The following is a 14,317-nucleotide window of genomic DNA, read 5'->3' as shown; positions in this document are numbered from 1 at the left end:
TGCTAGGGTTTGAAACAAATGAGCAAGTGAATTAAACAAGAAATCTGCAGTTGAAAACTGTCCTAGTGGTAACAAACAGCACATAATTTGTTTAAACAAATGAAGAGAAGTAAGACTTCTGTGTTGCAGCACAGTGGAAGTAGAAATAACAGATCAGCAGCATAAGGTTCCCTTCCTTCCTTCCTCAATGCTTCTCACAAGTCTCTTGCTTCTCTTCTAGACCACACAGACTTCTGTGCCTGAGTGTGGACTACAGAACATACTCTAAGCAAAACTGGATGGTAATACTGAGAGGAGTAACATTAAAGCTAAAGTTATGTTTTAGGGACCTCGTGTGACCTACTTATTTACAGCAGTCCCCTCCCCCCCTCCAACACACACAACACACGTCTGTCGGCCCAAGTGCTGTCAGCTCTGAGGCAGAGCGTTTATGAGGTGAATGGAGGAATGTAAAGAATGAATGATTTGTTTCCAGAAGCATCAAAGGAACATTAAATTGACATGTGTGTGAGTATAGCAGTCTTTCGGTTTCAGGGCTTTAATTTTTACTTTTATTATGACTTTTCTCTTCCAATAAAGCTGCCTCTGGGGAGAAGTAGGTCACTTGAGTATGATGGGGAACCAGGTGTCTGTGCCCAGTCCTCAGGGCTCACAGATCATAGTCTAATTCCTGGTTCACTTTGAATTATTGACACTCAACACACATATCTTTTACTTGTTTACATATGGAAGACGTAGTTTTAGGACATGACTTATAAAGCATTTGTCTAAAGCTAAAGAAGAATCTTTAATACTATGGCTTCCTTGGTTTCTTCTGGGGTATGCCATGGTCCCTAGAACTTACATGCTAAGTATATGCACCTCATTCTCAGTCCTGGCATCCTTCCAGGCTTTTTTCCCTCAGAAACTGGTCCCACTCATCCATCCTGTTCTACAGGAAGGTAAACAAGGCATTCTATGATGCTTCATCACTCTTGTATCCAGGCCATGATCAAGTCATGGCAACAATTTCTCCTTAATGTCCCTGAATCCTTTCTATAGCTGCCGTCCCACTTCCAAGCTACCTGTTGCTCCCCAGGTTCTGCTTCAGAGCCTTCCCGTGAGTAGCCTTCCTATTGCCGAATTGCACAGTAAACACCTTCCTCATATGCTTTCTCAGCAGTATTGAAAATGACAGATACTGTGACGAAATTATCCACTCTTAAATGTATCCATCGAGTGTTTGTGACTGGTAGAGGAGGAACCTTTGCAAATATGTTTCTGTAAAAGCAATAATACTTACAATATTAGTCGAAATCAACTTTTCAGAAGTCTAAGAATGAGCCAAAGGCTTGCAAAATCTAATAAATATATTTGAGGAAACAAATGTGTACTGAAAAACCTGGCCAAATCTGAATACAGAACACTATTCTATTTGGACTCAGCTTCGGCCTGTCTCCACATAATGTTAAAAACCACCAGCTTTGCTGACGGAATAGTGACAGAAACCAGAGTCGACAGTGGTCCTGCAGAACCCCAGAACTATTTCCTAGAGTTGCCAATCAGGACTATCTGGTCACTCCCCAGAATTTTTAATCCTCTTTGTTTAATTTTTGTTTTTATTTGGCCTAGCTCAGAATTTATTCTGTGCTCTGTACGGATGGCATATGTTTAGAGAAAAACAACAAAACAAAACAAAACAAAACCCAACCAACTATTATTTGCCATTACAGTTGGCCTGAGCTGGTAATACCAGTTGTAGCTATCAATGTAAATGAAAAAAATTAATAGGAAACAAACATTAAGACATTGAGTGTCACCTGGGCTTCAGAGAGCACCCATACTTTTTTTTAAAGAATCTTTAGCACCTTCGGTGCCCGTGTGGCTGTAAACATGCCTGGGAAAGAACCATGGAAACACTCTGCTGTGTTTGTGTCTCACCTTGAGGGCTACACAAGATGAAGGTGAAGGTCGAGGAGACAGCGTAGACTACCTGCTCCTTAGGAAAGGCGAAGAGACTCATTGGTTCAAAACTTTTAAAGAAACTTCCTTTGGTTGGCCTTTTTGGTCAGAATTATGCTTATGCAAAGGCTGCATTCTAACCCAGGCATGACTTATAATCGTCTCGAGGGGGAAGCAGGATTTTCAGGCCAGCTAGGGCTGCATACTGAAATGTTTCAAAATAAAAGGGGCTGGTGAGGTGGCTGAGCAGGTCAAGGCAGTTACCACACAAGCTTGGTGGTCATCAGTTCTGGGAACCCACGTGATAGAAGGACGAGAGAAGTGGGCACTACATACTGTTCTCTGAACTCCACACAGACAGTCCAGGCACAGTCCCGACACACACACACACACACACACACACACACACACACACACACACGATAGTAAATACACTACTCACAGTGCAGCTCAGCATGAAATAATAGACGGAAGTGTAGAAGGCCACCTACCTGTCTCACCAGGACTGGGAGAGCAGTCTGCAGCCTGTCACCATGCTGCTCTCAGACAGGCCAGCTTGCAGGAACAGATCTGAGATAGCAAAAATGTGACAGCACAGTGGGTTGAGATCTCTTGTTTTGTTTAGTTTTTTTTTTTTTTTTTAAATTTTAGAGTATCAAATTGCTTCCTTTTCTGAGAGAAATCTTTAAGGAATTCTTTTGTAAGCCCCTCATTTTCCTGTGCCCTAGTATTAAATGACACTATTTTTTTCCAATTCCATGCAGGAGAGACAAACTTGGTATTGGCTTTTCTGTACCTGGCTTACTTAATTTATTACAATATCCTCCAGTTCTCACAAAAGACAGAATTTTGTTCTTGTAAAAGATGACTGATATCTTCTCTGGCTGTCCTGGAACTAGCTCTGTGTAGACCAGGCTAGCCCTGATCTCATAGAGATCTGGCTGTCTCTGCTTTTTGAGTGTTGGGTGTAAAAGCACAAGTTATCACTGCCCAGCTGTTATGCAACATTTTCTTGTCCAGTCTTACACAACTACCTTGGTTGAGTCTAGGTCTCTGCCGTTGTGAACAGTACTGTGATGGGGTGGAGTGATCGGGGTGGAGCCCAGGTGCCCTTCACGTCACTGTCCTGCCCTTCCGGTGTACACCAGCAGTGAAGTAGCTAGACCATTCTGTGCAGGGACTTCATGTGTCAGACGCTTTGAAGGGCAGACGTGGAACGCTTTCTTCATGGATTGTCTGCTTCATTTGGAAAGCATAGATTTTTTTTTGTTTAAACTTTTTTCATTGTTTTCTTTTATATATAAAATTTTATTTTTATTGGATATTTTATGTATTTACATTTCAAATGTTATCTCCTCCCCCCCTTTTTCATACCCCTCCCTCTGCTTCTCTGAGGATGCTCCCCTCCCACCACCCACTCCCTCCCACTCCCTCCCACCTCACCACCTGGCTTTCTTCTACACTGGGGAAAGGAGCCTTCACGGGACCAAGGGCTTCTCCTGTTGATGCCAGACAATGCCATCCTCTTCTACATATGTGGCTGGACCCAAGAATTCCTCCATGTGCACTCTTTGGTTGGTGGTTTAGTCCCTGGGAACTCTCGGTGTCTGGCTGGTCGATATTGTTGTTCTTCCTATGGGGTTGCAAACCCCTTCAGCTCCTTCAGTCTTTTCTCTAACTCCTCCATTGGGGTCCCCTTGTTCAGTCCAATAGTTAGCTGCAACCATCCTCATCTGTATCAGTAGGGCTCTGGCAGAGCCTCTCAGGAAACATTCATATCAGGCTCCTGTCAGCAAGCACTTATTGGCATCAGCAATAGTGACTGGGTTTGGTGACTGCATGGATCCCCAGGTGGGGCAGTCTCTGAATGACCTTTTCTTCACTCCACTTTGTCCCTGTATTTACTCCCATGAGTATTTTATTCTCCCTTCTAATGAATTGAAACATCCACACATTGGTCTTCCTTCTTGAGCTTCATATGATCTGTGAATTGTTCCTTGGGTATTAGCTTTTGGGCTAATATCCACTTACCAGTAAGTGCATATCATGTGTATTCTTTTGTGACTGGGTTACCTCACTCAGGATGGTATTTTTAGTTCTATCCATTTGCCTAAGAATTTCATGTAGTCATTGTTTTTGATAGCTGAGTAGTACTCCATTGTGTAAATGAACCACATTTTTTGTTTCCATTCCTCTGTTGAAGGACATCTGGGTTCTTACCAGCCTCTGGTTATTATAAATAAGGCTGCTATGAACATAGTAGAGCATGTGTCCTTGTTATATATTGAAGCATGTTTTGGGTATATGCCCAGGAGTGTATAGCTGGATCCTCAGGTACTGCTATGTCAAATTTTCTGAGGAACGCTAAACTGTGTTGTACCAGCTTGCAATCCTACCAACAATGGAGGAGTGTTCCTCTTTCTCCACATCCTCGCCAGCATTTGCTGTCACCTGAGTTTTTGATCTTAGCCATTCTGACTGGTGTGAGGTGGACTCCCAGAGTTGTTTTGATTTGCATTTCCCTGATGACTAAGGATGTTGAACATTTCTTTAGCTGCTTCTCAGCCATTCGATATTCCTCAGTTGAGAATTCTTTTAGTTCTGTACCCCATTTTTAAAAATGGTTATTTGATTCTCTGGAGTCTAACTTCTTGAGTTCCTTTTCTATATTAGATATTAGCCCTCTATTGGATGTAGGATTGGTAAAGACCTTTTCCCAATCTGTTGGTTGCCATTTTGTCCTAACCACAGTGTCCTTTGCCTTACAGAAGCTTTGCAGTTTTATGAGGTCCCATTTGTCGATTCTTGATCTTAGGGCGTAAGCCATTGGTGTTCTGTTCGGGAAATTTTCCACTGTGTCCATGTGTTCAAGGCTCTTCCCTACTTTCTCTTCTGTTTGTTTCAGTGTATCTGGTTTTACATGGAAGTCTTTGATCCATTTAGACTTGGGCTTTGTACAAGGAGATAAGAATGGGTCAATTTGCATTCTTCTACATGCTGACCTCCAGTTGAACTAGCACCATTTGTTGAAAATGCTGTCTCTTTCCCACTAGATGGTCTTAGCTCCTTTGTCAAAGATCAAGTGAGCATAGGTGTGTGGATCCATTTTTGGTCTTCAGTTTTATTCCATTGATCTACCTGCCTGTCTCTGTACCAATCCCATGCAGTTTTAAATCACGATCGCTGTGTAATACAGCTTGAGGTCAGGGATGGTGATTCCCCAGAAGAACTTTTATTGTTGAGGATAGTTTTCCCTATCTTGGGTTTTTTGTTATTCCAAATGAATTTGCAAATTGTTGGAAAGCACAGACATTTACATTATGATTCATAACAATAAGAAACACCTAGGAAGTAGCAACAAAAATAATTTATGTCTGGGGATTGCCACAGCTTGAGGAGCTGTATTAGTGGGTGGCAGAATTAAGAAAATTGAGAACCTTTGATGTAGTGGTTCTGTTTTCAGATTTTTAAGGATCTTCCATTCTGTAATTTTTGTAATGGCTGTGCCAATTTACATCCCTACCCAGTGTATAATAGTTGATCTCCCTCTGTATTTTTCTTGAATTTTTGTTCTTGTTGTTTCAGTTTTTAGTGTGGCCATTGCATTTAGAGTGAAGTATACTGGGCTTACACTTTCATTTATCTGATGAGTAGGTAATGTTCACTGCTCATATATTGTGTGGGGGCTGTTGACTTTTCTACTTTTGAGAAATGCCAGTTCTTTGGCCTACTTCTTAATTGGAGACATAAAGTAAGAAATAGCAAAATTTTAAAGTGTGTGGAAGCTGATGAATACACTTTTAAGTAAGTGGTGGGTCAGACAAGCAATTATGAGAAATTAGAAAATATTTTGAGAGTGATGAAATTTAAATACAGAAAACAAAATATAGCTAAAATAGTGCTTGCTCAAGGGGAAATTTCATAGAAGTGTATGCAACTTTATTAAACAAGGAAGCTGAGGTCAATAACAACATTTTGCCACTAAATCCAGAGCAAACAAAGAAAAAAGTGTGTCGATTAGAGTGTAAGTAGATGAGCGAGAATAGAAAAACAGTGGGAAATGAGTGAAGCCAAAGTGGTGCTTAGTCAATATCCGTGAAGGGGCGAGGCTTTGGCTGGGTCTGGTGTGCTGTTTACGGAGTCAGAAATGGAAGTGCCGCTGTTGCTGCCTCTTGACAGAGATGAACAGGTTCTCTCCAGACACTCGATAAACAGAAGAAATTACATAGAAAGAAAGACTACCACACTTCCTGCAGTGACCGAAAACAGTGCAAAAGTGAGGAGAGCAAGCGCAGTCTCGCTTAATGATGTCATCAGGAGCCCGGCCTGGACAGCTCTCCTCTTTAAAATTGACAGAGTCAACGTCAGTGAAAAGGGCAAGAAGAGATAGCACCTGCAGTCGACTCTGAAGCCAGTTATCTTGGTCACAAAACCAGAGAGACGGGAGAAAGCTGAAAGCTGTGGGCTGGTGTCTCTTTAGAACACCAGCGCAAAAATCTTTAGCAGTACACTAGCAGACTTAATGATATAAACAGGACTGACCTAACTCTGAAGGCCTTGAGATCAGAGATGTACACATGGTGGACTGATAAAAGTTATTTCTGCTTACTGTGGATATAATTTTTTGTTGCATTGTAAGATTAAGTTAGGCATGGTGGGTTACAGGTCTGAAATCACAGAACTAAGGAGCAAGGAGCCGGATGGTTAGGAGTCGAGGGTAGCCTGGGCTATTGACCTCAAAAACGAATACTGCAGAAGGGAAGGAAACCAATCAATACCGTAAGTTTAGGTTGCTCATTGGAAACTTCCTTGTTTTCTACATTAAGGCATGCGAGTTCTGTCCATGAATTAAATGCTGTATTTTATCTACATCAATTTCAGATTTTTTGGTTTGTGTTAATTTCTCATGACTTTCTGTTTGATTAATGGGTTACTTGAAGTGTCTCATAGGTTTTAAAAGTTCATAGATGTTCCTGTTGGCTTTCTGTTTTTGATTTCTAGTTTAATTCTGTTGTATCCAGAGAATAAGCACAGATAGTTTAGTACTCTAAAGTACGTGGTGTATAGAAGGTCAGCTGTAGCAGATGAATACCCATTTCTACCTCATAGTGTCTACTCTTCTTAACTGTATGAGAGGCCTCTGTGTTCTGTGTCCCATATACCAGAGCCTTGGAAGATGTGGTTGGTGTTGTAGGAAACTGGAGGAGTGCTAGATTGTAAGTAACCACAGTGACGTAATGATGACAGTAGAGGCCTTTTTTTTTATTGAGCCCTGGCGTATTCACTACTAGCTGCTTAGACAGGTGAACATTGTGAATTACTTGGTTTGATGCAGCAGCCGACTAGGATAGCTACCATTATTGTCGTGACTCATCCAAATGCTTGATGTGAAAGTTGGGCGGCTGATTCTTAGAGCCCATGTTCTCTGAGTTCAACATCATCTAGTCTTAATGACTATGACATGAAGAAGTATAAACATTAGAGTTCCTTCCTGCCTTCTATTGCGAGTTAATGTTTGAAAGAAGAAAACAGCTAATTGTGAGTATGGTGAAAGCTTAAGCTCTTTGGAGAGCTTCACACAGCCCTTGGGTTATTTGGAAGTATTTCCAATTTGCATGCAGCTATATGTTAGGGTAGGATCAAAATCCTATTAGTTCCTGCTCACTCCGTGGTCTGCAAGCCGCTCTCCAGGCTGTCTCCCTTTTAGCTGTCCTCTCTGCGCGTTCCCCTAGGCAGTAGTTACCACATCTGGCGCGCTTGCGCTCGCTCTCGCTCTCGCTCTCGCTCTCTCTCGCTCTCTCTCTCTCTCTCTCTCTCTCTCTCTCTCTCTCTCTCATTCATTCACTCCAACTGCCTCTTAGCCATTTCTTTCACACACTGTCCTCTTTAGCCCAGTAAATCAAAGTTCCAGAAACTTGTAATTTAGCAATCAGATTTACATGTTAAATACACAATCCACAATACATCCACACAACAAATTCACTGCCAATTAATAAAGATGTAAACCGCCCACCTACACAAGACAAAATGGACCCAGTCCACCTGGATCTGGGTCATCCTGCTCTGTTGTCCCCATCTTGATTTTCCTCGCTCCTCTTTCCTCTCCCCCTTTCCTAGACTTTTCCCTGCCTACCCTTCCTTCTCATCCAGTGATAGGCTACCCCTTATCCCGGACCCGCCTTGCTGCGTAATGACATCATCCTACAGCTGTAAATTTGAGAGTCCCAGGAACCTTTGAACACGGGGAATGTATAAACCAGAACGACCCAGGGAGCTTAGCTGCTGCGTGGGACTCCCAGGCTGACGTGATGAGGCTTGGAGGTAAAGCAGGAGTCAATCGCTTGGGAAGGTGAAGGGGACATCATTGAGCAGCACAGCCTCTGTGGCCACGGTCCGTCAGGCCTCCTCCTGCAGTGGGAGGCGTCATTCCCAAGAAGTCAGATGAGTTAATGTTTGTCGTTGTACTTGGTGTGCAAGAAGCACTCTATAATCACAAACTGATTACTTTTATATTAGAGCTCACACTTTTGGTTCCAGCACGCAGACAGCGCCTTAGTGAATGAGTGATACGTATAAAATTCTTGCCATGACACCTGTCACAGAACACTTATCCATACAGACTTATACTTAAACATACTTAACTGTAATATATTTAGTGTACAGGATGGTGGCTGCAGACGGTATATTCTACTCCCAGTAAAAGTAGTAGTCAACATTGCACACGTGGACATACTCTAGGCAAGACAGTCTGGGGAACTGTGTACTGTCCATTCTCACAGTTACCCCCTTCCCACCTGTGTCTCCACACTCCTTTTATGTTGGACTCACACTTAGACCGGCTGACTTCAGAGATGAGTTCCGTGTGTAGGTGCTGAGCTCTGCCCGCCTGGAATTCGTCTTCAGTGACATTGCCCAGTGAGTGATGGGGAGACCTGTCTGAAAAAGTAGGGGCTTACTTCAAGTGGAGGGAAGGGAAGGGTTGTCTAGAGATGTACAAACTGAGGCCCAAAGCTACCTACACAAAGCTTTCTATTTGCAGAGAACCAAATTAGTGAAGGGTCTGAGTGGGTCTAGGAGCTTCAGAACACCAGAGCGCTGAAGTGGGGGTAGAGGGGAAAGGGAGTGCAGACAGACACGTGAGGAAGGTGCCAGCCATGTCTTAAGGCTGCAGGCATTACACGGCTTTCCAAACCCTGTTTTTCATACTGTTTGCAGCCCAGTAGGAGGTTTAATTGGGCCAAGGGCTATTTATGATCTTAGGTCTCATTCTCATTTCTGGAGGATCTGGGGGTGGGGGAGGGGGCAGGAGAAGAATGGGCCCAGGTCAGCACAGCCCCTTTCAGCACAGAGACCAAGAACAGTAGTGAAGAAGATGAAAAACGCTGCAGTCTTCTAAGCATGTGCTGTGAGGCAGGCACTGTCCCACGTGCTCTAGTCTCATGCTTTTGTATAAGTACAGAGTAGGAAGTCACAGACTGTGATTTGAACATGTCTGACTTGGCTCTGGGGGTCTCATCTTACCCCTCAGTACTCTGATGTTATAACACACTTAAGTCCTCCCCGTCCTCGTTGCCCATCTCTGCATCTGCAGTAGCTGCATGAAAGTGGAAGGAGCTGAGGTACTGCCTCTGGATCACTCATCTGCCTTGGTCTCCTTACAGGTTTTTCTCACCCCCTTGCTGTCTTTCTCAGATTTCTGCATTAACATGATTTGGTGACTGCCTGCCAGCATCCGCTGGTTCTCATTCACGCTCAGGTTCCTTCTCCACTATGGTTTCCCTGCTCAAAGTCTTGGATTCTCTGAATTTTAGTGAAGTCACTGGCCCTTGCAGCTGGAGCCTAGGCATGTCTCCCGTGGTGCCCCCTGCATGGCCTCCGGGCCATAAATGTGGTCAGGAATGAGAGCCGCAGGACACTCTGGGGGTCCGCTCACATTACTAAATAGCCATTGCTCTTGGGTATATCAGTGTCCCAGGAGAAATGGAGCCCTTAGATCAGACGTTTCTGCTGTGTAAGATTCCTGATGGTTTTCTAGCTTGGTACCCAGTGAGCTCCACAGAGTACTTTGCTTAATCCTCACAGTAATATGAAATCAACATTCTTTGAGGTCTGTTCTATATGTCAGGAAACTGAGGTTCATGGGGATTAACTTAAAGCTGGATTTCTGAGATGGGGGTTCTCACTGTGTTGCTCAGGTTGATCTCAAACTTGTGATCCTCCTGCCTTAGCCTAGCTGCGATTTAAAGGTTCGCAGAGGTTAAATGCTTTAACTGTGCGGTTATCTAGCCAATAGAGAAACAGTAGATATTTTAACCCAGGTGCTCTTGGCTGTAAATCTCCACTAGGTATTACTGCACTGGGTGCGCCACCAAAGAGGATTTCCCAGTGTGCAGATTTGAAAATCAGAAACTGCATTTAGGTGTGGGATTGTGTGTTCAAAAGAGGTTTACCAAACTTGAACCTTTTTCTTACTGAATGTTATACCAAAGTATAACAGGTGCTAAATAACATAAAAAGAGAATTACAACCTTCCAGCATGAGATGACATCACTGAGAATGGCTACCATTCTGATTGTTAAAATAGTTATAGCTGCTGTTAAAGAAGTCACTAGGACAGAAGGAAAAACCAGGCAAATTCTGTCTTCTAGGAGAAGGTAAGACTTACAGCTGACAGACAGCTGCCAGCTCAGGGACCAGGAAGGGGTAGACAAGTCTTCAGGGAGGAGAGGAGGCTACGATTGAGTGAAGTAAAGCAAAGGGGGGAGGGGGACAGTTGGGGTCAGGGTACCATGACAGCGGGGCTCCAGGAGCTAAGGCCTAATGAGCCAGGTAACAAGGGTCTAAAGCAAGTACAGAAAGAGTCCAAATGACAGCCATTTCACAGACCATACAGGGCAGGCAAGGCAAGTCCTTTATCAAACAGGGTTGTAGAAGTGTTTGTTTATTATAGTCTCCCATCTTAACGACCATGTGAAGGCTGTGTGGGAGATGTAAACGGCACAAGTAGAATCCTGACAGAAAGCATTAGAGCTGTTCTTTGTAAGAGAGGTGGGGGTGTTCTTATCCAAAGGTAGGACTGCAGAGAAATCAGGCAAGTTGGTGGAGTTCTGAATCCATCCGAATGGGCTGACGTTAGCCTGAATGCTGAGTTAGACCCACTCGGAAGCCTGAGTGTGTTTTCAGGTAAGGGTATAGCACAGCTGCTTTATAGATTGTTGGATCTGGAGGCAGGGGAGGGAAGAAACTCTGGCTCTCAGAACTGTCTGGGTGTCAGGGGTGTGGAGCCAACCAGATCCTGACTTTGGCCCTGGCAGTGAGAATAGCTTAGGGGAGAGGGGCTTGATTGTGGAAAGGAACTGAATATGTGAATGTAGCAAGCCTGATTTCAAATCTTGGTTCTATTGTACACTAGTGTGTGCCTTACGTCCTGTCTTCTACAGCAGTGGTATGTGACTTCTCCACACACACTGGGAAACACTGAGTGAGCACTTCAGGAGCCAAGTTCCATCTCCCTTGCCTGTATTTGCTCTGTTTATGTATCCACGGTATGGATGTTTGTGTGACTGGCACAGTGGTTGGCAGTTTTTGACAAGTGACAAGAAAGTTTCTCTTGAGCCTGAATGTTGAGATGTATGTTGCTACAGAGTACCGTCTAGTAGGGGTGGTAGACATAGAATCTAGACCAGTGGTTCTTAAGCCATGGGACATGACCCTGTCAAGGTTGTTGGGCGGTGGGGGTCACATAGCAGATATTCAATATTTGCATCCCGATTTGTACTGTAGCAAAATTGGTTATGGATAATTTTATGGTTGTAGGTCACCACAAAATGAAGAACTATATTAAAGGGTGACATGGTTACAGTGAAATTTTAGCAGAAATAACAGATTTCTCACAGAATAATCATCCTCTTCGTTTTGTTAGTTATAGAATGGTGAAGAAAACCAGGTTGAAAAGGAAGCATTATGTTCTTGATAAAGGTCATTATGTGTATGTCAGTCACTGTTACTTGCAAGGATCTACACATTTTCTGTCTTTCCTTCCTTGTCACTGTCATCATCGTTGTCATTATCGTCATTGGGCATCGTTCTCAGAGCATCATGCACTTTGGACAGGCTACTCTGTTTATTCGTTTTGCCTTGGGTTTCCGTGGGTAGGGAGTTAGCCTCTAGAAGGGTCTGAATGTATATATAGCTATATTTGATTATGTTTTTTGAGACAACATCTTGCCTTACAACTCATCCTCCTGCTTCAGCCTCCCACATACTGGCATTCCAACACTTGTTGCTATGTCTGGCTAAAGCCCATATATTATAGAATGCTGCCTGATACTGAGTACAGTAAGAAATAGCACACACAGCTCAGCACAGGTTAAAAGGGAGTTACAGCCATTTTTAAATAGTATTTAACTTTTGTTTTCATGAATGAAATCATTAATTTGGTATTTAAGGATAGTTTATACCACTTATATGTGAGTAAGAATTTTTCTTATCCATAAATACGCATATTAGGCTATTCAGCACAGGGATGTATTAGAACTTGCCTGTCAGACAATAGCCTTAGAGAAGTAGCATATTCCATGTGCCTCATCCCATGGAATATAACTTTACCCTACTCTAATGTGCGCTATGTTTAACCTAAAGCAGGCAAGCTTTTAGAGAGATAGTACCTTGTTTGATTCTTGCTTTCCACTTAGTTAGGCATAGTCATGGAAACCGTAGTGTGCTGCATGCACTTTGTTACAATGTCTGTTCAGCTTGTGTCATCAAAAGGTATTTATCCCTGATAGTCCAGACCATTGACTTTAGAATCTCGATGGAATGCTCAGAAACCGTTCTCTGGTCTTACATTCAAGCCAGTGTAGGCATCAGTACTGATCCCAGCTTCTGGCTCCAGCTCAGTGTCGTCTTTGGGGGAGTGGTGACATAATGGACCTGTGTCAGCTGCTGTCAGCGTGGTGAGAAAACAGGACAGAGAGCTACTCATCCCGGAATCACCATGTCCTTCGTGCACTTCAGGTTTATAGCGATTTGTCTGCAATTTACTGTAATAGACACTCTCGAGAACATGCTAAAGATAGCCATTTGTAAGTATTAGGTTGCCAACTTGATAGTTTAGATATCATTTTCTGACATCTCCTTTGGTATTTTCTTCTTTTAAAACCAGTACAGCTATGTGGGGAATGTGAAATTAAATCTATAGGAAAGAGAAGAGGCCAATTATCCCATTTGCTTTTTATTAATTACTTATTTTGTGAGGTTCGAGATTGGACCCAGGGCCTTACTCAGGCTAGACAAGTGTTCTCCCAGTGAGCTATACCCACAGACACCTTTCTGTTTTGCCTCCCCTTAGTCTGATCTGCTAAAAGATTTGCTAAGTTAAAAAAAAATGCTATGTATCCACGCATTGAAAATACTCTTTACGTGTAGTATATTGTACTTGCTTAAAATTGTTAATTTTGAAATATTTTAAAAGTTTGGATTCTGGATCTAAACTCTGAGCTGATTCACAGTTTGTTGTTAACAATATCTAATGGTCGGACCCATAAATGAAAAAAATAAACATAAATTTAAAAATTTAGCCATATTACAAGGAATTAAATTACTTTGAATTATTATGTATATGTTCATAGTTTGGTTTTAACTGTTCTATTTAAAAGCAAGATAACAGTTGTTTTCTCCTTATTCTGAGGATCAAATTATAATTAATGTGTGAACTTCCGTATTTGTGTTCAAGTCTGGTGGCACCAGTACATAAAACGTTATTGGCCTAAAAAACAAGTAGAAAACAGTTTTCTTTGTATGGCATGGATGGTGGTGAAGCCAGATTCACTCCTTGGTGATATCTTTGCACCTTTCTTATCTGGTCCACAGGACTTGGGACCAGCTGACTGGAATAGAATGCATATTTAAGCAAATGAAAATATTGAATACTATAGCTTTGTGAATTAAACATTTCAGATCCTTGCAGATTGTTCCTCAGTCGAAGCAGAGCTCACCTTTAATCATTTACTGTGTTAATGTGTTCATTGTTGACACTTTAATGGCTCTGTTATGCCTCATTCTAACGGTGCATTTTATTTCAACCTTCTGTAAGGCCATTAGCCTGGTTTGATTTCTCTTTGAGCTGGGCTGGAAATTGAGCTGTCCATGTGCTGTGTGTGCTATGGTAAGGCATTCCTCTGGAAAGTAGCACTCCTCCAGAAGCCTCCCTTCAGTCCCGACAAGTAACTGATGGGTAACAGAGTGATGATGTTTCTTTGTTGCAGATATGCCGATCTTTGGTCTCTGTCCCGCACATGATGATTTCTACCTGGTGGTGTGTAACGACTGCAACCAAGTTGTCAAACCACAGGCATTTCAGTCTCACTGTGGTAAG

At 42.7% G+C, this 14,317-nt stretch overlaps 1 protein-coding gene across 5 annotated transcripts in view; it reads left to right on the top strand.

The window, feature by feature from the left end:
• The window catches only part of Atxn7 (ataxin 7), a 145,453-nt gene that overhangs the window by 80,706 nt on the left and 50,430 nt on the right, over positions 1-14,317 (top strand). For all 5 annotated transcript variants that reach the window (XM_039093749.2, XM_039093747.2, XM_039093748.2 and 2 more), the window contains 1 exon segment: positions 14,208-14,312. In XM_039093749.2, the coding sequence (XP_038949677.1) occupies positions 14,208-14,312 (105 nt within the window).

The sequence above is a fragment of the Rattus norvegicus genome, chromosome 15, assembly GCF_036323735.1.
Source record: "Rattus norvegicus strain BN/NHsdMcwi chromosome 15, GRCr8, whole genome shotgun sequence".
Lineage (NCBI taxonomy): Eukaryota > Metazoa > Chordata > Mammalia > Rodentia > Muridae > Rattus > Rattus norvegicus.
The sequence above is the reverse complement of the archived record's forward strand: the minus strand, read 5'-3'. Positions and strand labels throughout refer to the sequence as shown.